This window comes from Drosophila bipectinata, chromosome 2R (assembly GCF_030179905.1).
Source record: "Drosophila bipectinata strain 14024-0381.07 chromosome 2R, DbipHiC1v2, whole genome shotgun sequence".
In the NCBI taxonomy this organism is placed as follows: Eukaryota; Metazoa; Arthropoda; class Insecta; order Diptera; family Drosophilidae; genus Drosophila; species Drosophila bipectinata.
Genome location: NC_091737.1, coordinates 10,620,624 through 10,647,130, shown reverse-complemented (window position 1 = coordinate 10,647,130; position 26,507 = coordinate 10,620,624). Strand labels below are relative to the sequence as shown.

At 43.7% G+C, this 26,507-nt stretch overlaps 3 protein-coding genes across 10 annotated transcripts; 1 reads left to right on the top strand and 2 right to left on the bottom strand.

Annotated features, from left to right (window-relative positions):
- Nucleotides 1–7: 7 nt before the first annotated feature.
- On the top strand, nt 8–5,495 carry LOC108133145 (angiogenic factor with G patch and FHA domains 1). Of its 5 annotated transcripts, none has more exons than XM_070279101.1 (9): nt 8–274; nt 331–457; nt 3,125–3,261; nt 3,441–3,536; nt 3,624–3,705; nt 4,261–4,746; nt 4,809–4,932; nt 4,991–5,096; nt 5,152–5,495. In XM_070279101.1, exons 1-9 carry the CDS (start codon nt 83–85, stop codon nt 5,308–5,310), a joined length of 1,509 nt encoding a protein of 502 aa, XP_070135202.1. In that variant the 5' UTR covers nt 8–82; the 3' UTR covers nt 5,311–5,495. The 5 variants fall into 5 exon arrangements, with proteins under 5 accessions (XP_070135202.1, XP_017108428.2, XP_070135201.1 ...); XM_017252939.3 differs by lacking the exon at nt 3,624–3,705 and adding an exon at nt 3,769–4,177 and having other exon boundaries at nt 10–274; XM_070279100.1 differs by lacking the exons at nt 8–274; nt 331–457; nt 3,624–3,705 and adding exons at nt 2,088–2,208; nt 3,769–4,177.
- On the bottom strand, nt 457–1,967 carry Hex-C (Hexokinase C). Its single transcript, XM_017252942.3, has one exon. It carries the CDS (start codon nt 1,872–1,874, stop codon nt 510–512), a length of 1,365 nt encoding a protein of 454 aa, XP_017108431.2. The 5' UTR covers nt 1,875–1,967; the 3' UTR covers nt 457–509.
- On the bottom strand, nt 5,355–19,580 carry Fs (Follistatin). 4 transcript variants are annotated; one of them, XM_070279095.1, is made up of 9 exons: nt 19,457–19,580; nt 19,063–19,248; nt 13,394–14,150; nt 12,537–12,722; nt 11,406–12,478; nt 11,185–11,329; nt 9,915–10,157; nt 6,131–6,255; nt 5,355–6,069 (listed from the first exon to the last, which is right to left on the bottom strand). In XM_070279095.1, exons 3-9 carry the CDS (start codon nt 14,133–14,135, stop codon nt 5,956–5,958), a joined length of 2,628 nt encoding a protein of 875 aa, XP_070135196.1. In that variant the 5' UTR covers nt 14,136–14,150; nt 19,063–19,248; nt 19,457–19,580; the 3' UTR covers nt 5,355–5,955. The 4 variants fall into 4 exon arrangements, with proteins under 4 accessions (XP_070135196.1, XP_070135197.1, XP_070135198.1 ...); XM_070279096.1 differs by having other exon boundaries at nt 19,512–19,569; XM_070279097.1 differs by lacking the exon at nt 19,063–19,248 and having other exon boundaries at nt 19,457–19,565.
- Nucleotides 19,581–26,507: the final 6,927 nt, after the last annotated feature.

The window sequence follows — 26,507 nt, the reverse complement described above, 5'->3', positions numbered from 1 at the left end:
TAAATACAATCGATTGATTTTAAGTCGTTACATCTGTGCCATCCTTATCTTCAATTTACGAAAATAAGATATTTAATAAACAATGTCGGGGTCCGCTGTTGAAGAGGAGGCGTCTGAGGCCTCCAGCGAACACGATTTCATCGAGCTGAAAAAGCAGCAGGACTTGGATTCTTGTGATGAACAGCAACTTCGTCAGTACATAGAAAAGCTACACGGCATCATACGCAAATATGACATCAAATTGGCGGCTTATAAACAAAAACTGCGACACTTTGTAAGCGAGCTCAACAGGCGTCCCAGATCTTGTTTGACCATTATCCACAATTGCAGCTGAGTCAGGAGACGAAGAATGTCCGCGACCAGGCCAGTGATACCGCTGAATCGGAAAACCCGGACCACTGCTCTACAGAGAAGTCTAAAGATGACAAGGATGATTTGAAGGAAAAGAACGAAGAGTGTAAGTCAAGCGCTTTAATATTCAAAATCTCTAATTTACTATTAAGTAGTGACTACTTGGTTTTGCTGGCCACAGCGGCTACCAGTGCTGCACCGCGTCCAGACCCATCCTCCGATAGCATTATGTCCCACGCCTTGTCCGACTTCACCAACTTCACCAGGACTTCCCTCATGTAGGCATCGAACTTGGGATGATATCTGTATACGGAGCCATCCATGCCGACCACCACGCTCTTGTTAGAGGTTCTGTTTATTAGTCCACTTACTCCAATAGCCACCAGGGTAGCTGCCCTTTTGGCTACGCACTCGCAGATGTACTTCAGTGTTTGGCAGTCCTCCACGGAGGCCTTTTCGATACCGAATAGCTTCTTGACGATGCTCCTTGTGCTGGAAAACTCTGGGAAAGAGTCGTCCTCGATCTCGGATATGTAGCGGGTCTCAAAGACCTCCTGATTCTTTTGGAGGACTGTGGCGAACTCCGGCCGCCGGCTGCTTTGCCTGAAGATTAGCTTGCGCTCGAGGGCCCGCAGTAAGACGAGGCGCACCAGGTTTCCCAAGTACATGCCGGCAGTCATTTTCTCAAACAGCTGCTGCGACCGATTAATGGATTTCTCGTCCACTTCGCGATCGTATTCCGTGCGCACAAAGTCCAACTGGCCACCTTCACCAAAAGCTCCCCACTCGGCATTAACTATAACCTGTTTTTTCGTCCTCTTAAAATCGGGATGGAGGAGGTCCACGTTCTCCACTTCTTCCACGTAGCAGGCATTGCATCCAGTGCCCACGATGACGCCCACCCGACAGTCGGGATTGCGATGGGCACAGGACATGAGAGTACCTGTGGTATCGTTGAGGATGGCTACCACAGCGATGTCGGCATCTCCTCGTCGCTGGATGGCCTCATGTAGCATGCGACCCACATCTTCGCCCTCGCATCCGGCACAGTCGAAACCCTTGGTCCAGCGCACCAGTATGCCCTCTTTCAAGCCCACCTGCACGCAGGGGAACGAGAAAGTGAAGCCCAGGGGTAGGTAAGCCGTCTTCATGTCGTGCTTTTCCACGAATTTCGCAAGGCAGTCGGCAATGTGATCGAAGAGGTCCACGCCAGATCCCACCATCAGATCCTTGGGCACGGCGTAGATCTGCGATTCGACCGAGGCGTCATGGTGACCTTTTAACGACACCAACAGCACCCGGAAGTTGGTGCCGCCAAGATCGAGGGCTAGGTACTTGCCAATCTCATCGCCCGTTGGCAGGTCCTGGACATAGGTTGGGAAACACTTAACGTTGGCTTGGGGATGAGTGGATCGCTTTAGTCCTCGCGCCACCTCCAGGCAGAAACGGCTGTACACCTCCTGCACCTGGTAATCGCTAAGCACAAAGGCTTGCATAAGTTCTCGCACCTCCGCGTCCAGCATTTTGTTCGGCTAAACTGCTTGACTGTCTTAGTTGTAACCGCTTGCTTTGAACGATGAGTAACGACTAACCAGGCGCCTTGCTGCCAGTCCACGGCGACGACACTAAACAGGCCTGATAAGAGCCGCTGGAGGCGATTCGATGCAGTTCGCCAAACGTAGAAACAACTGTTGCCACTGCAATCCGTCCGCTGCGTAGCAAATTAAAACCGAAAAAAACACCTAAGTAGCTGATTTGCTGATTCTGGGACTACGAACACAACTGCGCTATATGCTAATCGCTTGGATCGTCAATTGCTGGCAATAGCTCCAGATTTGGCACCCTACAGATTAATGAGTATGGCGACATAATCGACACTAGTTGTAGATTGGGATGCTGGGACGCGGCCGAATAACAATGTCAAATTTAACAGATAATTGTAGATTATTTTTAAACTTAATACTAATGAATTCTGTGGAATTTTTAATGACTTTCAGTTTTTCAAATATTTGTTTCTACTCATGATTGTGAAAAAATAGGTGTGCAGATATTGCACAACACTTTCGTTCTTATATTTTTTGTAAGACTCTATGTTATTGAAAGGCAATTGAAGTCATAAACCATCCACCTGTCCATTTGAGCCCCACTAAGCAAGCTAACAGCTGTCATAGCGACGATAAGGCCTAAGGAGCGAATCTAGCATACCTGGCCCACCCACAGTTCTATCATTGGGGTCCCAGGTCGCATTATAAAGCGTGCGTCAAACATCCGAGCCCGCTAGTGCTCGAGATTAGCGCCGGAATGTCACATAGGCTAACGCCACTGCCCCTAGAAGACCCCTGGAATATAGTACGGCAAGCCCACTGCAACGTAAGGCTTGCACAAGTGGGCGGACATGATCCATGATTTATGGTACTCAAGTCGAAAAATGATAAGTTGACCAGGTCCGAAATCCGCGGAAATGAAAGTCAGCGAAATACAAGAATGCAATCGTTATCAAAATAATTCTTTCCAGTAATCCCTATAAGGGGCTTGCAAAATAGTGGGAGATAGAGTTACAATTTTGGGAAGAAACCAAAACGAGCCCCACAACTATCTGGATTGTCGTGAACTCATTTCCTTACAAAAATCTAATGTGTCTGACCTGATTTGTGTTTGAAAGTAATAATATTATAATCAGTATTTATTGCTGAAAATAATCAGTGTTTTTGTAGAATTAAAATCTCAATCATGTGTTTAGAAAAAAGTTTCCAAAATTAATTTTCATTTCCAGTATCGGCAACAGATGCGTTCAGCTTTGTGGATGAGATGCGCCAGGCGGCGAAGCATGCCGAGAATCTAAACAACTTCGTCTATGAGCCCACCTCGGGCATGTACTACGATCCCAAGACGGGGTACTACTATAACGCGGTAAATAAGCAATAAACCCGGACGTAATCTTTATGACGCTTCATTCTATTCCGGCAAGAAGGCGGTGCATCGCGGTGCAGCGAATGACATTCAGGGGTTATCGCCGCCAGCGAACCTGCATCAATGCCACGAATTGTTAGCTTAATTCTCTCTATCCTTTCCCTCTCTTCATCACCCAGGAATACGGCCTTTACTACGATGGAAATACGGGATGTTACTACAGCTATGACCATGCCAAGGACTCGTTTGAGTTCCATTCGCAGGCCCAGGTGCAGGTGAGTGGGTGTATGGCCGACCGGATCGATCGCTAGCGATTCCACCTGATGATTAATCACAACGTTCTTCTCCTCTCTGGGGCGCAGCAAGCGAACACCTGTGCCTATAGTAGACTTTTAGCTGATTTTCACAAACTCAGCATAGACCGAATGCGTAGCAATGCATTAGGTAAGCAACGAGGCCCAGAATGTGCGATAAAAACGCGGATTTCTTTTCTTCACTTGGTTGCAGGCTAACGAGGCGGCGGCCATGGCGGAGAACGAGGAGGACTTCGAGGTGCAGTTCGACGAGCAAGGCGGCGTCATTACCGACCAGGACACCCTGCAGAAGATCAAGTCCGAGAAGCAGAAGGCCAAGGATCGGGCTGAGAAATCCAAGCGAAAGGCGAAACGGAAAAAGAAGAGCAAAAAACACGGCAAGAAAAAGAGCAAAAAGGAGAAGAGGCACAAATCCAAATCACGTCACAAGGATGTCGATGACGACAGGACCAGCCAGGGCGAGAAAAAGGATGATGCTGAAGAAGGAGAGCTGTCGCAGTCCTCTGACTCAAGCTCCGATTCCGAATCGGATAGTAGCAGCAGCAATAGCGACACCGAAGACAGCAGTGTGCCTATCTTCAAGTCCGCTGGACGCTTCCAAGGTGGTTTTAGAGATCCGCCTTTTTATCGCGGTGCTTTTATAGAATACCTTGAATTTCAAACTACTTCTGGTCTTTGCTTGCAGACATCGCCAAAAAGTATCCACCCATGCTGCGCATTGTTGTTCAGGAGACCAGTTTGGAGGGCCTTAAAGTGGGGAGTCTGCACTTGATTACCTACAAGGGTGGCACCTTAGGCCGTGAGGGCTCCCATGATGTTATAATTCCGGATGTGAACGTTAGCAAGTGCCATCTGAAGTTCCACTACGAGACAAAACTGTGCATCTACAAGATCCACGACGTGGGCTCTCGCAACGGTACCATTCTCAACGGATCAAAAATGTCCAGTTCTCCGATGGATTTGGTGCACGGGAGTGTGATAAGCATTGGCCAGACCAAGTTGTTGTGTCACGTCCACGAGGGCAACAGCACCTGTGGTCAGTGTGAGCCGGGCTTGCTGATTGAAACTAATGCTCCGGCAACGGCAACTGCTATTGCTTCAACTGGAACTGCTCTTTCGCACAAGGAACAGCTGAAGAAACTGCAGCGCAAGTATGGATTGGAAAATGAAAGTGAGTACTACATAGATACAGAAATTTTAATAAAAACTAATATCTGATTTAAAAACTCGTAGAATTTGTGGATGGTGGGGGCAATGGTCAGTCCAACTCGAATTATAACGATAGAGCTGCCACAAGAAGGGTGAATGTTGGCAGTAGCACCGACAAGGAGAAGACTGAAGTGGCTTGTGTCAATACGTAAGATTACAAACCACGTATTCTTTCTATCAGTCATTAAATTGTTTGTCTATTTTAGTGAAATTGGCAACTCCAATAAGGGCTTTAAGATGCTAAGCAAAATGGGCTGGCAAAAGGGTAATACCTTGGGCAAGACTAATGCAAGTGCAGGACTCTTGGAACCGGTAAGCTATAGTTTTATAAACTAAAAGGACTTTTGAAATATTTGTGTCTCAACAGATCAACGTGGTTGCCAACGAGGGAACCAGTGGCTTGGGAAATACCGATCCCGTCCATTCCAGACCTATGGACAAACGCAAGTTGGCCAACCTCAAGATCACCCAGGAACGGTACCAGCGCGCCAATGATATTTTCGATCAGTCCGACGATAGCAATTAAGGTATCGACTTCCTATTCAAATGATTAAAAGACAAACTTTGAAATTAAGTTGGAAACACATTTAATTAACAATTACTCAAACATATTCATAAGTGTGTGTGTGTTTATAATTGTAAGTGTATATATACATTAAGACTCTATGTATATAATATATATATTAATTAAAAATCTTGCTATAAGGTTAAGCTATCAGTCAATTAATTAATTTAGCTTCGCTTATGAACGTCAGAATACAGAGTAGAGATTATGTTAAATAAATATGACGTCGCGTATAGGTGTGTCTAAACTAAATGCGAACGAAATGCGCATACAAACCGATTGTTTAAATTAATTATCGTGTAGCCTATGATAATTTTAAATTCAAAAGCCTCTTAAGATATGTGGTTTCTCTTGCGATAGATGCGCTGGATAAGAGTTTGCTGCAATACGTTATGTTGTATGGTTGATAATACTTTGCCATATGTAAAATGTATCCAATATTGCCAATGTGGCCTTAGGTTGTCGATTCTCAACAGCCAAAGGCCCATCCACCGATTACAGCACAACGAGAATCTTTGGATGTTGGAACTACGGAAGAACACGACTACATGTTGCGCGCCCCGGACTACATATGCATGCTACATATATGTTTAAAATATATCCCTCCTAACAGCTGCCTGAGGACTTGACACCGATGAAGTATCGGGATTCGCAGGAGTGCTGATGCATCTCGCACCACGAGTTGTATGTGTGGTTATTGTGACCACATATTTTTTGGGTCTGCAAAGTCAAATTGGATTAATGATTGACGGATTATGCAATTATATATATGTATACTCACCGGTCGCTGGTGTTTTCTGGGGCACTTGTAGCGACAGGACACGCACCGCGGCATCCGTGTCTGGAAGTCCACCAGGCAGGTATCCTTCGGTCCACACTTGATGTCCGCACAACTAACTCGTCCGGCTGCAATATAAAGTTTACGATGCAAGCGAATTAATGACGGCTGCCTGTGGTTAAGTTTCAGCTTTTATTTTACGTCCGGCAGTTTCGGTTTAACGGCCTCTGCACTCCCAGGAAAATGTTCCACCCCACATGGGAACTTCGCAGGTGCTGCCGTGATTACGGAACAGTAACCTGCGCCGGTAAACTTTCTCAGCTTGAGTTCTAAGCAGTCACTATTTAAAAATTCATCTTAAAGCCTTACAACTTTCGAATTGTTACGATGACAGTTATCATAATTGAGCCGAAGGATATGCGAGGTTAAGCTACCCAATGGATCATTGACTTGAGCTCTGGCCTCTCGTCTGAAACTGCACAAACTGCAATTTTGCAAACTGACACATTATTCACACCACAGGCAATGGTGCAGACAGACCGAGACTAATACACTAATACACTGAGAAAAATAGAGTTACTTTATAAAGGAAATAAAGTATTGGTTTTCCAATAAAACTCTAATGAAAACCACTAGTTTATCTTGAGAATAGTACTACCAAATACGTAACTTTATTTATAACTATAAGTTTTTTTTTCTGTGCAGCTTGAAGTCAAAGACGCAGACCCTTCCCCTGCAATTTTGCTTCAGCAAAGTGCGCGGCGCATGCGCAAGACGAGTAGCATCTTCGGGCCGGGCCAATATGCAACCAGTCAAGGTTGGAACCGTTTTGCAGTGGAGCGGTGGAGTGGTGGAATGGTGAAACGATGGATGGAGCACCCAAGCGGTGCGCAGCCGCAAACGCCGGCCAATATATGTGTTTATCGTCAACATGATCTGCGACTTGGCAACATTGTTGCGAGAGCCCCCGGGCATTGTTGATCGCAATTGCTCATGGAAGGTGTGGAGATGGAGGAGCTGGCGCTGGCACTGGCGAAGGAGGTGGTAGCGAGGATGCCAAGGGAGACCGCGGCTGTCTGGGTGTCTGCATCTGCATCTCTACACCAGACGGTGCGTAAAAGTCCGCCGTCTAGCAATTCGTAACAGTTAAAGTTTATTAATTTCAACTGCCAATTTAGCTTTAGGCAGATACGTCCTTTGTGCGAGGCCTTGCCTCCTCCTCCTCCTTCGCCGTCTCCCGCTTATGCCCATGCCCTCCGTCGTCCCATACCCCCCCCCCAACTTGTTGATTGTGATGGATGTGGCAGTGGCCGCCAGAGCGGGAGCTACAGCTCCAGCAGCATCGGTGGTTATGGCTGATAATGCCGTCACAGGGGGAGCCAACTACAATTTGTTATGTCGACGTGGTTTAATCAACGCCGGCGGCTGTTGGCGGAACTTATTGCAACATTGTGTGGCATGGGATGGGTAGTACATGCATATATAGGGATGCGTTGCGGGTCATATATATGTATATATCCCAGTTTCAATGCTGGCCGCGTGTTCGTGCGTTCCCATTCAAGCCAATTCCATACAAAGAAAAATGTTGGTAACAAATCTTGGTTTTTTGATTGGTTTTAGGAAAAGAAATTGAATAGATTATCAAATATTAATGATTATTGCAGATTCCTCAAGAATCTGCCTAATAATGTTTATAATTTCTAATACAATTTTTCTCTCTGTGTGGCCAGTTTGGCATTGCGTGTTGTTTAAGGTGATTTTAATACGATCGTAAACTACAGAGCAGCCGAGAGGAAGAAGAGCCAGACGCTTGACCAGACAAAAGTGACGTTGCGACGACGTGGACAGCTGGACGAGGGGGACGACTGGACAGAGAGACAGCCAGACATCCAGACAGCCGGACACCCGGACACCCCAGACACCAGACCGGACGGGGCTGTATTGTACACTCCACTCCTGGCAGTTGCAATCACAGAACCTGCGTCGCCGTTGCGAAAATGGCGTTTTAATGGTTTGTACGTGTAGTCATATTTCTTGGGGCCAACGGCAACTTTTCGTGGCTTGTGCCGGAGCTCCAAACCGAATCTACCTTCCTGCCCCCCCCTCCACCCCATTTACCCGGAGATCGGGCCAGACAACAGCGAAAAAAAAGCATATTTATGTGAAAGCAGACAAACAAACAAATGCCCGAGAACCATAAACTTACTAACCATGAAGATAAAATGGTCAGAAAGCAACCAACACAGGCGCACGTTAGCATTATCTTATCGCCAGACGATCCAGGTAACATAACGAGTAACAGACGCACATTAAGCAGCAGGAAGGAGTCCAGGAGGCTTAGGGATCGGGCCTGGTCAGGAGATCAACAAACTGCGCAGACGCACGCACACTTCATATTTTCTCCACTTTGGTTATCGGGAAGGGGCTAGCCAGTTGCGTGGCTTGGCTAAAAGCAAAAGTGAATAATAGCTAATGATCTTAATTAACTTTAGAATCCGGCTACCGTTAAGAGAGATTACTCCAGAGTTCTGATGAATAAGCTATCCATGAATGTACAACAAGGATATTCCCTTTCAATTTTAAGATTTCTAGACCGGAAGTTCCTACCCTATAAGTTATGGATATTCGAAGGCCTCTTAACTCTTGAATAGGCTACACGTTATATATTCCATAGTCCTGGGGTCTATCATGCAAATTTGGGCCAACTGGAGGATACATTATTGATAAATAATAACAGTGCCGGCCAGCACAGACTGGCCAATATGGGGAATTTTGTCAACAGCAGCTGCAACAACTTCTGGATGGCCGGCTTTTGTTTTCGCATTAACTGCACGCTGCAATTTGTGGCAAAAGACTGCAATTAACAGGCAATTGCAGTCCACCGGGCCCCCCTCCCCCCTTTGGCACACTAAACTAGTTTTCAGCACATGGTCTTTACGGCGTTCTCGAGTTCGTCTCCGGATTTGGTGCGACAGCGGAACGCCCTCCACGCCCTCGAGGGGGCATGTATGTGCAAATTATTGCCACCAAGATGTTGCTACCATGGCCTGGCCCGGCCCGGCATCGCATCCAACGTGGGCCGATGAGGGGCATTATAATTAATTGGAAATCGGAGCCGATCAATCGGATGGCGACCACAAAATTAATAAGCATGAATGATGCCGACGTCGCGAGTGTTTGCTGTAATTGTGGATGGATGAGCAGCTAGCCAAAGTGGAGCAGCAGCCGCACCACCAACAGCAACAGCAACAGCAACGGGCTAATCAAATTGCTGGCAATCACGGAGCCGTATAAGCAAATGTAGCAATTTCAGTCAAACACCGAGACACCAAGCAACTTGATATGGCCAGGCTGCAGACAGCAAAACGACATGCTACACTTTAAGAAAAGCTACATGATTTTTAAAATAAAATATAAATAGTTCTTGGCATGGGATATCACCTATGTTGCAGTGTATCAACAGCCAACAGCAACAACCACTTGTGGCTGTGACGCTATTCGATTCAATTCGCCTTAACTTGGCTTGCTGGGCCGGCTGGCTGGCTGGCTGGCAGGCTGGAAACCTCAGTCGAGTCAATCAAATGCAAAATTGCGGTTCTTTGTTGATTGTTGTTAAATTTGCACAGCCGCTACCCAACTTGCAGCAACAACTACTATTTCAGTGCAATTGCAGGCAACAATTTGCCGACTGCAACAAGCCTTTCCATACCAATTAATTTGATTGATTTTCCCAGACTGGCTGTTGCCAAAATAACATACGAATATTCATATGAGCATAAATACACACCTCGACAGGGTCCCGGATATGCCACGGCAATGGAACGTCCAATTTTGCAAATCATCCGATTTATATCACAAACGCTCCTATATGTCTGCCCATCCACACCGCAAACGGCCTGCTTGGCATCGTAGTTGTCGTCATCCAGGTCGTCCTCGGGACACTCGATTTGGCAGGCGATGCAATGCGGAGTCATGTTTTGGTCCTCCACACAGGTCAAGCCATTCAGGCACTGCACTCCATTGCAGGTTGCTGCAACAAAATAAATGGAAATTATATTATTATTTCAAAAAAGGCAGGTGGCACCTTGCAACATTGTCTCTAGCATATGCTCTTTGTTGCAGACTGATTGTGCCTATAAATATGCTGTTGGCCAATTTCTATGATTAGACCCGTATTCACGGATGTATGCGCTTATATGGCTGGCAATAAACTGTCGAAATTTATCATGGGGACATGCCCGGGCCAGTTGATGCGAAAACGCGCAACGCCTTGGCGCCAACTGTGACACTCGCGAAATATTGCAATCATTTTTATTTTGCCCGCAACGGCGTGTGTTATTGAATGCGATCGAGTGGATGCCGTGTGGCGATCGAGATCGACATTAGCATCGGCATCAGAATCCCCATCGGCATAGCCGATTGGGCATTCCATTCGATATCGGCACGCGCCAACATTAGATTGTTGTTGCTGCCTCTGCCATTGCCGGTTAGTTGTGTTGCAGGTTGCAGGTAGCCAGTTGCAAGTTGCAGTAGCCGTTTCTGAGTTTCTGAATGCTGTGTGCTTGCGGCTAATCCAACAAGTTCTTTGGCTTCTCGGCTCATCGTTCTTGTGCGCCGTTTTTATTGATCATTTGAGCATGTTTGCGAGTGCTTCCTGTATCATTAAATTATTACACAACATTTCTATCCGCCCCTCTGCTCTGCGCTTCGATCGAGGAGGAGACTTTCTGCCCCATACCCTGGTCTGGGGTATGGTCTCCTTCTGAGACTCGGTTGTCTGGCCAGTTGATTTCACCACTGGCGACAAGTTGTTGGCCGTAATTGAAATGTGCAATAATTTGTCATCTAATCTAATTGTGGCGCTGCTGCGTTTTGGCACGCGAGCCACCCATTCCAACGTCCACTCCAATTGCCACTGACTGTGCAACTTCTCTGGCATCGTTTATGGTTTTGGAGTTGGAATTCCTAAGATTCTTCCTCTAAATATAATCTATTTTAAAATCAACCTAATGTTTCAAATCCTTGGGCTGGATTTCTGTGCATTTTTGTAGACTTACTCTTGCAATTGCCTCGATAGGCGACCTCCAGTTGGGCGTTGTTGGTGCGGCAGGCGCGCTTGCGCAGCTGGCACTCGGTGTTGTAGGTGCGTCCGTCGGAGCCACAAACCGGATTCGAGTGTAGCTGCTGTTGTTGCTGTTGGTGCTGGAATGGAAGCCCATCCAAAGTTAGCTAGCTGCCCCAAGGAGTATGCAATATTTGAATGCTATTGAAAACTCACCATCAACACTGGCTCGTAAATTCCGCCCAGAAAAGCCAAGTCATCGGCATTAGCAAAGTCCGATGACGCAGTGTTTTTGCTTCCGTGTTGCAGATACAAATGACCAGACAGTGTGGTATTTACCGCAGAGGCAGCTGCTGTTGCTGCTGCTGCTGCTGCCGTTGCAGATGATGTTGCATCGTTGGGGCGATCCTTGAGCTGTTGGCGGTGTTTATGCCGATGACCATTGTTCCGATGTGAACTTGGATGTGAATGCGATGGTGATTGTGAATGTGAATGTGGAGCATTTACAATTCGTCTGGCATGCTGGTGTCTGAATCTGGCATTATCCGACTGTTGTTGCTGCTGTTGCTGTCTATTGATGTCGTTGGCGGGTTCATTAGCATTTGCCAACTTGCGTCTAGACGGAGACTGAGACGAAGTCTTTAACTGAGCTGTAGCTGTGGCTGACTCTGACTCTGAGGCTGGAACTGGAGCCAAGATTGGGTCTGTCGCCTGCGCAGGCGTCTTGTCATTGGCTCCTGTCGTCATTGATCTTGTCGAGTGTTTGCCATGGCTGTTTCTCGGCCTGTTTCTCAGTCCGCGCCTCTCATAGCCCCTCATTTCCACACGGCCACCGCCGACACCGACGCCTCTGTCTCTAAGTCCGTCTCCGAGTCCGCCTCCGCCTCCGCCTGTGCCACTAAATCGACCGTTTGGGCTTGTGGGCTGAACTCGCAAATTGCTGCTGTCTATGATCAACAGTCTCCGGTGCTTCGTTTCGCCCAATGCCTTCTTATGATGATTCCCATTCCCGTGCTGCATCTGAATTCTTTGGTTATCAGCTATGCCACTACCACTGCCACTGCTGCTGCTGCTACTAATGCCACGTTGGCGTTTATCGCCATCTAAACCTAAATTTATGCTGGAAATTTCACTACTTAGACTACGTGATTCGCGGGGCTGTTGCCACTGCTGTTGCTGCTGCTTGCGACGCAACGCTGCCCCGCATTCCGGGGCACAAACGCACTTGGGCCGCCCCTTGCGCTTCACACACTTTCTATTTGGCCCACACTCGAAGCCCTTGCAGCTCTCTGAAAACGGCGCAGTATTAGGATTATTTATTTGGCCTTTGGTTGCCAAAAAACTCACCCATGCAGGGTGCACACTCGACACCCCCGCCAATGGCCGTGGCAAAGAAGTACTCCACGCTGCTCAGCTCGCGATCCGTGTAGGAGAATCCCTGCCTGGTGCCGCAGCACTCCGACCTCGACATGTTGGTGGAAAAGATTTGGCTGCACTTGCCGTTTCCCAGGTGTGTTTGCCAGCAGGTGCCAGCTGGAATATAGTTTAGTTCATGGAAGCTTTAGTTTAACAGAGTCTTTAATAAAATTCAAAACAATCTATAGGAGTTGTCCTGCAACGCAGAAGTCAACCCTTTTCATAAATATCATCTTTCATTCAGGTATTTAAATAACCAAAACAAATATTTTTGTTTACTTTTTAGTTTCGGAAGGAATGCGAAATGTGCCGGCTGCTAATCGAATTCGCGCGACCAGATTGCAAAAAATTCAAGATTCGCGCTTTTTTCACAGATTTTTTTATATTCTTATTTTGATCTGTTGACTTGAGATCAAATCGATTTGGCAGGCCTCGACAGATTGGGGATATGCCGGATAAACAAACAAGGGGCACTGCTGTGAGAAATTGCGTCATATTTGAATATAATGTGACACATTTATCATTCAATCAAGACGAGGCGAATGAACTGGAATCAAAATTTATATGCAAGCTGAATGCAAGGCGCCACTTTCAGATGCACCGAAAGAAATTTAAGGAAGTTTTTATTAAATCTAGTCTTTTAATATTTTTAGAAAAGCATTATACTTCTCAAGAAATAAAAAAGCCATTTCAATTAGATGTTGCAATCTAATGTCTTGAATTTTAAAACGAATCTATCTAGTGTAATGTATCTGACAGATGCATCTACTATTTAATGCAGTACTTACCCGACACCAGGCGCATATTCAGTAGCAGCAATCCAATTAACAGAGCCATCAATGGCTGTCCAACTAGCGACTGCGACTGATGGCCAGAAGTTGATGTTGCTGCTGGGCGCACTGATGTTGCTACTGTGTTTGCTGCTGTTGCTGATGGTGTTGCTGCTGCTGGTGTTGCTCCTGCTACTGCTACTGTTGTCGTGCAGCGCATGCTCTTCATTGGACTAGAACTTGATGAGTGTTCGTGTTTGTATTGCTTCTGGCATGGCTGGTGTTGCTCCTGCCGATGCCGATGCCGATGTTGCTGCTGTTGGTTCTGGTTTTTTTGTTGGTGTTCACGTGCCATTGACACCTCGTCTGAGCAATCTTGTCCCCCATTGACGTCACGGCCATATTGATCGTCATCCTCAATGAGCCACAACCACCAGCAATTGGCCACCAGAGATTCTTGCAAAAAGTTCCATGTGATTACTATAAATAAACTTAGAATTGTTCTACATTCGCTGTTGATAGCTGACGGCAGTTGTTTTGTTGCTGTTGCTGTTGCCGCTTCAGATGTGTCTGATGTTTCTGATGTTGCTACTGCTGCTGACGTCTTTGACATTGTTGCCGCTAATTGGTTTGGTGTACGCGCTTCCGCTTTTGTGGCAGGAAGTGCGCGGATCGCCGGCATGTCTCTGCGCTTGAATTTGTAATTCGATTTTAGAAATGTCAAATTGTTCTGGCTGTTCGTTTGATGATGATGAGGCATGACAAGGCGATGGCTCTGTGGATAAGCAAAGAAAGGGATATACCAAACGTTAGAGATAGAGGGCAAACACTGGCTAAAAAGGCTGCAAAGGATGATTTCAATTAGACAAGAACGCAACCCATCCAAAAGGTCTTTTAGATGGGAGCCACTCGAATGGAGTGGCAGTGAGGCAGCCAGCCAGCCAGCCAGCAACATGATGCAACAACCAGCAAGCAGCTAGAAGCAACCGGCAACAAGAACAGCCAGTCAAGCACAAAGAATGTTTTGTGCAAGAACGACGCCAAAGAGGCAACAATTAAGTCTCAAACGTTGAGTTGACATTGAGCAGGCGGTTTTCAAAATGCGACTACTAAAAATAAAGAACCTGTTGCTGTTGCTGTTGCTCTCGTGGTGTTGTGTGTTGTAGGTTTGGCGCATTTTGCACATTATGCAGTCTGGCTTTGGGTCTCTGTCTGCCATCCCCAAACCCTACCCTACCCTACCCATTCCCACCTCGTTGACTGTCTATCTGTTTATTTGTTTGTTTGCCAGTTTGCCCGTTTGTGACTTGCAGTTTGTTTGGCGCGCTAGTTTGGAATTTGTTGTTTTTTTGGCTGAGACTTTGGCTATGGCCTGTTGTCAGTGTCATCGTCATGACACTAAGGACGTGCTCAAGATACGAGACATATGCAGACGGAACAGAAAAGAGCAGGCCAGAAGAGCACAGAACGACTCGGCCGATCCAGACATGCAACAATTGCCGCATGGAACGTGACTGGAGTGTGACTTGGCTCGAGTATCCTAATTTGGCAACGTCCTTGAGTCGACCAAGAGATGACGACTTTGGGTGGGGCTTGTGGCCTGTTCTTTGGATCCTGCCTCTGTTACCCTATTCAATTAGCCCACTTCAGTTTGCAGTTGCAGTCATTATCGAGTGTTCAGCTGGTGCAGCAACTCTGCTGTGGGAATGCAAATACTGGATGGCAATTAATGACCTACTGCGTTCACGGGTTCATGTCCCCTGGCCTGGCCAACAGAAAGGTAAATAAATACAGCGTTAACACGCGTTGCCACATTTTATATGGCGGCCAGTCGCCGTCTCTGCATCCGGCGGTAGTCGGTCCACTCGTCCACCTGTCCAGCCGGCGCGACGGTTGCCCGCCAGACGCTGTCTGCACTCACACAGACCCACAAAAAATGAAAAGGAGCCACAACACACACACAACAACACACGCACTTGCCTTGGAGCCGGCGATTGGAGCTGCAACTGCCGCAGTTGCAACTGCAACAAGCTGCATTCCTGCCGAGAGGCTATTTTTAGACCGGCTGCAGTCAATGGGTTTTTATAACCTTTGCAGACGGTATCGCAAATAACTTAGTTACTACAAATGTAACGGACTGATCCAAAGCACACTATACATATATCCACTCCTTAAATGCACAAACAGAAATTAAAAATCAAAAAATAAAATGAATAAAAAATATTTTAAAAAGATTTTCAGCGATAGAAAACAAATATTATTTTAAGCTTTAAGAAGGACTGCTTTTTGGAAATTGATTTATGAAATGAAAATATTGGGGAATATTATCTTTATTTTTATTGAAATCTTTAGAAATCCTTAGAAGTATTAAAAGTAATAGGGACTTAAAGACTTGAATCCTTTTCATTTGAAACTTAAGTAATTTAACTAGTTTGAAGAAATATTCAGTTTAGATTAATAATATTTTATTTTTTGATATATTACTCTCAGTGTGGTGAAAGTGTTAATTCCACCTGGCAATATCTTTAGATATAAGGCCACAGATTGCAGTTCCGATCTTGTACGATCCGTTAAGGAGTTCCTTAGCTACCTGGACGGCGGGAGCTTGCCAGCATTTGCTGGAATGGACTTGGAAGTTTTTCGGGCTTTGAATGCTTCGAATTTTTTTAGTGCTTACAAAAAAATGTCATTTGGGCACAGTCACAATAAACAACAACAACAACAAAAATAACAACACCAGCAATAACATAAAGGAGCAGCAGCCAGAAAAAATGCAAGGAGCGCCGGACCAACAACAACGACCAACAAAACAACAACAAGAGCAGGGGCAAGGCATAAAATGCATTCTCCTCAAGCTTAGCAACTGCATTGCCAAACTCAATATCCACAAACACAGACACACCAGAAGCAGACAGTCTGGGTTATATACTCATATACAGGTATATAGATATGGGTAAATACATATATATATAGTCGCTATAGCGAATGCCTTCTTGGAGATGCAGTTTGACCGTTGGCCGCCCCTCTTCAAAAGACCTGTTTTTGTGTTTTTGGGCATTTATTCTGGATTTTCGCAAATTGTGTTTTTTTTTTTCTTCCTGCGCATTTTCGTTTGTATTGAATTGCATCTTATGCTGCGTCTTCTACTGCTGCTGCCACTGCCACTGCCGCTGCTGCTGTTGCACTTCAGCAACAAGTGCATAATTTCAACCTCAAGCTGCCGAAAAAACTTGCATCAAATGTGGTGCTAAATTTCACTGCGGTTCCCTCAGGTATTCCGCTTTCCACAGTGCATAACTACCAGCTCCGCCTTTAGTTACATTTTCGTATTAGATTAAGTCTCCCAGGCAGTACAGTGCGTATCATGTTATAAGCCAGGCATGCTCTCAAGCACGTGCTATATGTCCTATCAAATACGATGCAGGAAAACTGATCCAAACAATCAGATATCCAGACATCCAGCTACCAGTAGTGGGGTAGCGTTTTGGAAAACACATGTATAAAGTTTCCAAACAAATTCTGTTATTCTGCAATTAGAATTGCAAAAACAAAAAACAAAATATTTATATAAAGGAGAGATTTTTGAATTGGAAAGTGTGAAATTTCATATGATTTTCTCACTACTATGTCTTTTCCTAAAAAAGTCTCTCCAAATCGCATTACAAGTTATGCAAAGAAAAAGGATCTGGGAATTTGATTGAAATTTTTCCCAGTGCGGATTAGTCTGGGTTCTACGATCGGCTGGCTGAACTGGCGATCCAGTCACCGACCGACTTAAGCCCCCATTCAGGCCGATTGCGCAATATGTTACCGATCGCGAATGTCGGAGACCCGGCTCTGGAAGCTATTTTTAGCGCTGTCCGTTCTGCGGAACCCTGTGGGTCTCCCGCCTTGGTCGCCCAGCTGTATAACTGTGGAGCGGTTCCAATACAAAAAAAAAGGTCAACGTATTTGGTTTCATTTATAACCCAAACAAAAAAAAAAAATTATACCGAGGGTAGAGGATAAAGCTGTGCCGAGATTGAAGGCGCTTCTAAGGAAACAGTTTGTCAGTTTTTGGTAAACAACAGGAAATTCCTTTCGGCAAACTCATCAGCCAAAGTAAACTGATTGTCTCTCTGTCGCTTTTGGCGCGAGATTAATGACACTTGGGCTGCGGTCACGCCCCCAGGCCAAAACGCCCACTTACGCATTTGCATATGACAGCAGCAGAAGAGGCAGCAGCAGAAGCAGAGCCAGAAGCAGAATCGGCAGAAGCCTTGTTTGTTATGCAAGCAGTAAATTTTCAATAAATATACATAAACCAACAAACAAATCAAATCAAAACCGACGGACAGCCGCAGTAGCTATTTCATCAGTTGGCAGTAGCCAGCATCGCTCCGGCAGACAGCTGGACTGCCCCTTATGTTGTTGTTATCGATGTTGTTGCTGGCCGTGGGGGAAGGCTCGCCTGACCAACACACCCACACCACCAGACAAACACTGACCATATCGATGTGATGCTGTGATCCATTGCTTTTGGCTACACAGAGAAAAATGGACTAGAATTTCGATTTCATATTGCTTCTTTTCTTCAACTTTTAGAGATTTTCTATTGTCAGTCGTTGAGTTATTTTATTCGGATATATGATATAAAATAATAATATTATCATTAGCAAGGGATAACCTTTTTTAAGGGGTTGTGATATAAATATTAAGTGTAAAAAAATCCAAGACTATAATTTGTCTAAAAGTTGTCTATAATTTTGGAAGAAATATTGAAAAAATCCCAGTCCCAGACTCCTACCTTCTGGAAATGTTTATTAGCTACAAACTCAATTATATAATATATAAAGTTAGTATTTTATCAAAAAGTGCCTTAAAAATGAGTTAATTTAATTAAACTATTTTAAAACCAATTTAAATCCCAGTGCTTTTCGATTATCTGTTTATTTTCTCAGCGCTCGAAGTCACGCGTTGCACATACGCAGCGTTGGCCGAAAAAAGCCGGCACTTGAGATGGCTATTTGCTGTTCCTTATTTTCCATTTTTGTTGATATTTTTTTTTGCCGCTTAGAAGCGAGTCATGATGGCTCATTAACAGCCGCAAAAAATGTCCAAAAGTAAACAGGAAATCTGCAGGACTGTGAAGTGAAGTCGAAAAGCGCGCGCGCGCGTGAAATTATTATTTGCTTATTCGGGACGCCGTGGCTGTTTTTGTTGCTCCCCCTGCCCCCAAACTGGCCTGGGGGATTCGAATACAAATCTGACTTCTGGACGACTCGCAGACACAGCAAACCGCACAAGAAAAAAGCAAAGAGTTCCAAGTCCCAGGTCCCCAGTACCCAGTACCCAGTCCCGTCTCGCCGAGCAAATAAAAATAAATATCGGCTCACATGAAATCCGAGCTGTTATTGAGTCTTTCGATCGCCTTTTGTTGACAACTATGCAAGAATTTTTGTTATTGTCTGAGATGTGCAATTATACGTGGAAATATTTTTGTCTGCCGCTGCGGCTGCTGCTCTAAAAAAATAATAATAATAAAAAACAGACAAAACAAAAAAAAAACGGCCAACGTCTGTGAAACAAAATATCCACATAGAAAATATCCAAATAGAGGGAGGGGGAGATCTCCTTCTATTTTCTTTCTATTGAGAAAATCTGAACCCTAGGAGGGAATTCATTCTGTCTGGCATAAGTGAGCTCACCTTTTTCCAATGCACCTCGGCTAGCTGATGTTGCTAAGCGATTTCAGAGCTTAGAGGCAATAATTTTCAGTTTCGCACTCGGACGTGGATGTTTGCCAATAAATTAGCGTAGAACATGCCAAATGATCGGCAAGTTCACTTGTTTTCACAAATTGCTTGTCAGTTTTTAGTTTTCAGTTTTTAGCACTAATAAAAGCAATATCATAAAAACAGAAACAAAAAAATTAACAGAAAATAACAGGTAATATTTATCAAAACAAGAACACAAATTAAACTTTTTGCAGAGTTAGCGATCGTTTTGGATTCGTTCTTTTTGTATTTTTGCACAAATATTTCGCTGAGCTTTTTGATTTTGGCAACTCTTTGAAAAGAGTTTCTTAAAAGGTTTATTTACATTAATCCAGGCCTTTCTTGCCCTCGGGATTCACGAAAATGGACACAACACACACTCTTGGGATATCGTGGCGTAGGTGGAGCTGGAAACGTCTGCTCCATCTGATGGTCGAATTCGACTTGACTTGGGCTTTGGGGTCTTTTCTGATTGGACTTTTCGCGTGCTATCTTATCGGTTATCCATACCCGGTTCGTGCATGCCTTACCGGTTCGGTCCGAAAACTAACTCTCTCAAAGAGCGAAAACCTCTACATTTTGTAAACCAAAGTTCTCAGCGATTTTACACCCATACAGATGCCTTAGCCAGCTACAGTGGGTCGAATGCCGTATTATTGGGTTTAATTCTACTCAAAAATAGGTTCATAAAATGCTTAGTCCTTTTTTTATTTTTATAGAATAAAATACTGTTCAACAGAAATTCTTATCCTAGAACTTTTCATACATTTTCAAAAAGGACCCAGAATTTAGATCCTTTTTGAAGGCCTACTTCAAAACCTCTTAAGACTAATTAAGATTAATTTTTGAACTTCAAAATATAAAAACCTAAAAAATCTATTTAGCATCAAAGGTGCCTATTATTTTTTGTAACAAGAAAGTACTTTAATTATTTTACCAAAATTGTTCTTTATTTTTGCATATTATTTAATAAAGAGAACCACTGTGCTACGCAGGCTGCTGTGGCGGTTGTCATTGTGTGCGTGAGAGGCATGTAAATAACTCGCTCAACCACTTTTTCGCAACATGTTGCCGGAAATGCATTTCCGGTCGCGTTAGCCAGCAATATGTTGCGGCAGCATATGTAACATATAAATGTTGCCAGCAACACAAAACATGGCTCATTAAATGCAGCAAAAATCATGCAGCGACCATATAGAAAACATATCTTTATCTCCAACCTTAACTGTCTATTGTTTGGCCAGAGCAAAGCGATGGCAGCCGGGTAGCCGAGAGAAACGATTTCTTTATGGTGCAAACAGCGTCATAATTTAGATCTAATTGTCAGATATCCGAGCCAACAAACTGCATGTTGCTCAGCCTCAGATTTAGCAAAGTTTCGCGCATTTCGCTGGCGAAATGAAGACATTTTGATGGGCAGGAGAGTTGGGAAACTTTGCCCTGGACTGGCTGTGGCTCTGGGTCTGGGATTTGGACGTCAATTACGGTGCGGAGCGTTTTATTGGGCAATGGCGTGATGGGCGCGTATTAAGCCGCCGCTTGCTGATAGCTGCAGCCACGCTGCCACAGTCCTCCACCTTAACCCACTAATGATGTTGGCTGCATGTGCCTGCCACATTGCTGGGTATTTATTGGAAGTGCATCTAATGAGACATTGCCATTGCTGCCCATAATTGCGCCAAAATGGCATTCTCGCGCTGCCATGAATCATTGAATCACTGATTCTGTAGAATCATTCAAATACAACCACAATACGAGCATGTATGTATGAGAATCTAAAATTACCATCAATAACGCGAATTTATGAATGAAAATATGAACATATTCCTGGTTTTGTTTTTGAATTTCCGCCCATCAAAATAAATCAAATATGAAAATCACATCAAAGCATGTTCGCTGACATTTGAACTGCCAACCGGATATTCATAGAATTTTGATTGAATTGCTCTATAATTAGGCACTCATTTCCTTTCTATTCCATTTCCATATGAACCCACACTGCGTATGCGTAATATTATTATGTTGACAGTTCTCACGATAATTAGCATTAACCGATGGGCGGTGATAGGTTGGCAGGCTCACACGAAAAGGGAGGCGGGGGGGTGGGGCTTAAGTGACGGCAATTTGCGGTGCCTCAAGGATATTCGATGACAAAAAGAAATTGCTTTGTGTTTAAGCCGGCCCCGTCTAGACTGATTTCCCTGGCAGGAGCTGGCCCGATGCCCGATGGTGAGTGCAGGTTTGTGTGTTTATGCCTCCTGTGTGTAATAGTCCGCTTAGGCTTGCCATGCTGTCGGCACTTTACATCAAAGTAAAGCCATTGCAATTGGCTAGACAGCGCCTTATAATCCTCTCTCCCAGTTAGCTTGTGTGCGGCCCTGCACCGAACTTCTTCATACGCACTGCGGTTTGGTAATTGATAGTGCTGACCAGCTATTCCATGAATAATTAATTCCGACATTCTCAAGCCCAGTCCCGAAAGCTCGTTCATTGGACCCTAAATTGGGCTATAATATTTTCGCATTTAAGGAAATGCCACCGCATCTTCGGTGTCTATTCCGGAACGTGCTGGTATGGGAATTATTTTGTTTTGATTTTAAGTTTCAGTTCGCTGGAAGAATGTTGATTCATTTTAAAGGCTCCCGGAAGTTCCACAAAACTATTCATTATATTGGGACTGGGATTTGCTGAGAATATTGAGGCTTTTTATATCAATTTAGATTATTATTTTTTTTTTAGTGGGATTATCCCATTGTGATAAGAGTATTAGGAGCTGGAACTAGATATCAAACCGTTAGTGTTTTAAATATCAAAAAGCTGTAAGTCACTTTAAGAGATATTTATAAGGATTATTTTTAAATTTAAATAATCAAGAAGATTTCATGTTAATAAAAATACACGCAACAGTTTAATCAAAATTGAAAATAAATTTTTTGCCCAAAAACGTAACTCTTTTATTAATTATAAAAAAACGAATTAATACATATGAAAATATGTTATTATTTAACGCCCAATATTGCATATTTTGTAATAAAAAAAAAGATTAAACTTACATTATCTTTTTATACCTATTACGATTTATTTACGTTATGCTTTTGCATTACGAGCTAACTGGCTGCCAAAATGAAGTGTGAGCTAGATGGCGCTTCTTTGATGTGAAGTGGCGCCATCTGTGCCGTGGTAGATTAGTTACTACTTCCGAATATGAAACACTATTAGACACAGAAACGAAAATTGCGAATAAAATGTAGTTCCTGAAAGAAAATTTCGCATATAATTAAAAAAGGCAAACTAATTTTATTAACTATTATTAACTAATTTCCAATATTAAAAAAAATGTAATTTCAAAGATGTGGCAGCACAAAAAAAAACTTTCTGGCAGCTTGAGAAAAATTCAAATATAAGCGAACAATACGTTATTTAAGTCAGCAAGCTTGAGGAAGTCTCAACAGTGTATGTATGTATGATTATAAATCTTTTTATAAATCGCTGTAAGTATTAGGATGCTATAAACAAAAATATAGCCACTGCTGTGTTATGTTGCAAGTCGCTGCTGCTGTACATATTGCTGTTGCAGATGATAAACTAAAAACTATATAAATAAGGATATATCAAAAATAAATTATTTTAGAAACATTCAGCCAAAAAAAAAATTAACGCCTCTCAGGTTAACGCAATTTCATGTTCATCCTGAGGCTTGTCTCCCCAAAACAATGCTTAAAAAAAGTCCATAAATTAAGGAGTAACCCTTTGTTGCGGTTGACTTGCATTCATAAATCCGAACAAACTTTCCATTTTAAAATCTGAAAGGCAGCTGCAACCGCAGCTAATCACGTCTTTGCGACGCCCGAGTGGGGTCTTAGCGCTTCATGATTTGAATTTTAATTTCAGTTTCTGTTCTGGCCGGGCGACGACAGCCACTCATTCTTTTTATGTGATGTTGTCGAGAGCATTTAAGAGATAGTTTCATTATTTTATGACGACAACGTGCCAAGCGTCGCATTGGGATATAGTAATCATATAATTACAACAGCTGATCAGATTTAATGTGACATTGGCCGGGTATTCGGAATGCAAGATTATCTTGGACAACCATGATCCGAAAAATTCGATCGCAAAGGTTCAAAGCACAGACCATTTGCGGATCAATTACATGTCGAACGGTTGGCTACTTCTCCAAAATCTCAGATTACACCCTTGACGGCATGACACAATTATTTTGTATGTATATTTTGTTTCGGAGATCGGAACAAATGGAAGATAGAGTACGAGTATCTTTGCGCACAACCGGAAGGGCAGAAAAATGAGATATTATTGTTAATCCATTCAGTTCAGTTTTATAGCTCGATCGCAAGTGAAAGTGTTTTATGGCCGATATTTCGCATGAAAGGCGGCATTATGTGGGCGTCGTCTGTCACTCATTTGGCCTCAACTATTTAGGTCACCAGATCAATTACCAAGTAGCCTTTTTTTTTGGTTTTATGAGACGAACCTGTCGCCGGCGCTTCGTCAGCTCTGAAAGGGTTGGTCATTAGCCTGGAAGGGTTTATGGTCAGCGTTTCCTTCTGGATTTCAAAAATGTTCGAGAACGGGAAACAAATTATTTTGTCCTTGCACAATCAATGCTGTTTTTTCTTCGAAGAAGTACATTTTAGTTTTAATCGTGAGGTTTCCAGTAAACAAATTCACCCTGGTACATGACGTCATAGGAACGTGAACACCTGCCTTGATTTCCCGACGTGTTTCAGCTTTATTTTACACTTCCTTTTGACATTTTCTGTATGGAGAAGTATTCCCCCTGGGAGTCCAAATAAGGAACCGCTTGAAAATATATTGTCGCAGCTGCAACAAAGCTCGGAGTGCCACAAAGCACTCCACCTCAAGCTCACGTCAGCGTATCGGAACTTATCTATATGTCATGTATTCTGTTTGTATTTTCATAGCCGTTGTTATTGTTGATTTGTGATTTGTATGATGCACGACTCTGCCAACTCTCCGGTCCAACTAGACAGCGTAATCGCAGTGAGCCGGAGTGCTGATAAAAGCGCTGTTCACAATGCAATTCCAGTCCAGAAACTTCCGCCCAGTGTAACAAAAGATAGCTATTGTAGCTCAAAGATCCATTTCAAGGGCAACTCTCAAAGTTATAATTTTACAGAGCTATTTTAATATTTTTGTAATTGTTCAGCAAGTTAATGGCATATTCCGTTTAATATTATCACTGACAAGTTAATAAAGAGTTCTTTTATGCTTGGGTAACAGCTCAATTTGCTCCTGGGTCGGTTTCTTTCCCCCTAGTTGTGTGCGCGCTTGTATCTGGATAATGGGATCTAGACCAAAAATAGATGGCCTCGATATCGGGCGAGGGTGTATCTGACGTCGAGCATTGGGTCATGAACTGCAATTATGTGCCACATAATAGGGCGGTGTGCCCGCCCACGACCCCAGCTTTGGCTGGTTTTGCGTGTGTTGCAGTGTTGCAGCACTTGCCGTTCTTGCCGCACTTGCCGCACTTGTGTTGCTCCCTGCCGGGAATGTAATTGCTGTCAAATCGCCTGGCGAGGGCCTAATTGTGCATTTCCATAAGACTGTGACGCCAAAAAGGAGGCTGGGCGTAGCCCAAAACACTTACCACTGCGAGGAATATGGGAAACGGAATTATCTCCCTATTTTTGTTTTTTTAAACTTTTAATGTTTACTTAGGGCTTTTTCCCGATTGTTTTGAAATGTTTCCCCTCCACTACCGCATAAACACAAATTTAAATTCGATTTTTAGGAGATTTTAACAAGAACTGTATTTATGAAATGGGGATTGTATATGGGAGCATTTGGAAAGTTGTGAACTGAGTTTTATGGCGGAGTAATCTGGTCTTGCATTTCGCCTTATCGGTCGCGGAGGAACGGACTGCAGACCACCCTACTTTCGGTTTTTATTAGTATTTATTGTTTGTTACATTGGCTTGATAAACTGAAGGCATGCTCGTAGGAAATCAATTACTGGAGGAGTCCACAAAGAACTAGGGAGCGATCTAAGCGCGCTTATCAGACGCTAGGGCTACTAGGGGGCAAAGTCAAGTACTCCCCACCACCACCACCACAACCAATGGCAACCGCCAATTGAACTTGTGAACCAGACTTGAACCCCTCGTGCTGGGTCGCCGTCTAGCGGCTCGATTTCGTGTCACCGAATCGTAAAATTCATAAATTGCGGTGCACCACAGCCACAACCTACCCCAACGTGGAATAGCTACTTGAGGTACATACTATATATTTTGTGTACCTCCTGGCCTGGACTGATAAGCATTTTGATTACTGAATAAATAAAGGCACTGCAGCGAAGTTCAATGACAGAGATACTGGTTTGGGTAATCGTGATCGGCATCCTTTATTTCCGCCATATGTTGTTATACTAATACCCACTCCACGACCCGAATCCCAACCCCAACGTCATTCCCTCGAAAACTTGATCACATCTTGCCGGACCGGCATCAAAACTCATTGTAAATATTAATTATAATGAAATACACGAGATGATGAGCAATACGATTAATGAATATACGGAAAATGCCTTGTCTTCGGAGCTCCTATATTAAGTAAATTAAGAATTCGCTGTTGAAACTCCATGGTGACATGGTGTGGTGTGGTGTTTGTGTGGCACACAGTCCCTCCTCGCACTGGGGCGTGCACAGACTTATGTGAGTGGCTGTGTGTATACGGACATGTGAGGAAAAGTCAGCAATTGCGTGGGAGGGGGAGTGTAAATGCAAGTGGTGTTGGAAACAAGGAAAGCCACCACCCAGAGGTTTCAAAATAATCAGGCAATAACACTGAAGAAAATTAAATGGTTTTCTTAAACATGATCTAAATTATACTCTGTTTTAAGTCTAAAAATTTAATATTCTTAAAATAATCAAGTAGTTTTGTACTCGTTAGAATTTTTTATTAGGAAAATTAGGATTTTTTTATTAGGACTATTAAGAAAATTATAGAATTATAGAATATAGAATTATATACCTACAGGAACACAATAACATATTGTTTTCAATGGTTATTGCCTCTTTTAAGAGTTAAATAGAAAGTATAACTTGTAAAATATGTGTAAACTTTAGTTCAAAAATATAGCTCTTCTATTTTATGGCCTTTATGGTATAAAAATAAACAATTTTTAAAGAAAACTATTATTTTAATAGTAAATTCATCTTTCATTGATTTTTAGATATCACAAATATATAAAAGATATTTAAAGATAGTAACCTATCCGAAAGATACAAAACATGTACCTTTAGAATGCGGAAACCCGCCAATGACGCATGTGTAGGGTGGACGCGACCTGGCAGCAATGTTGCCGGCTACCAGCTCGCCTGCAGCTCTTGAAT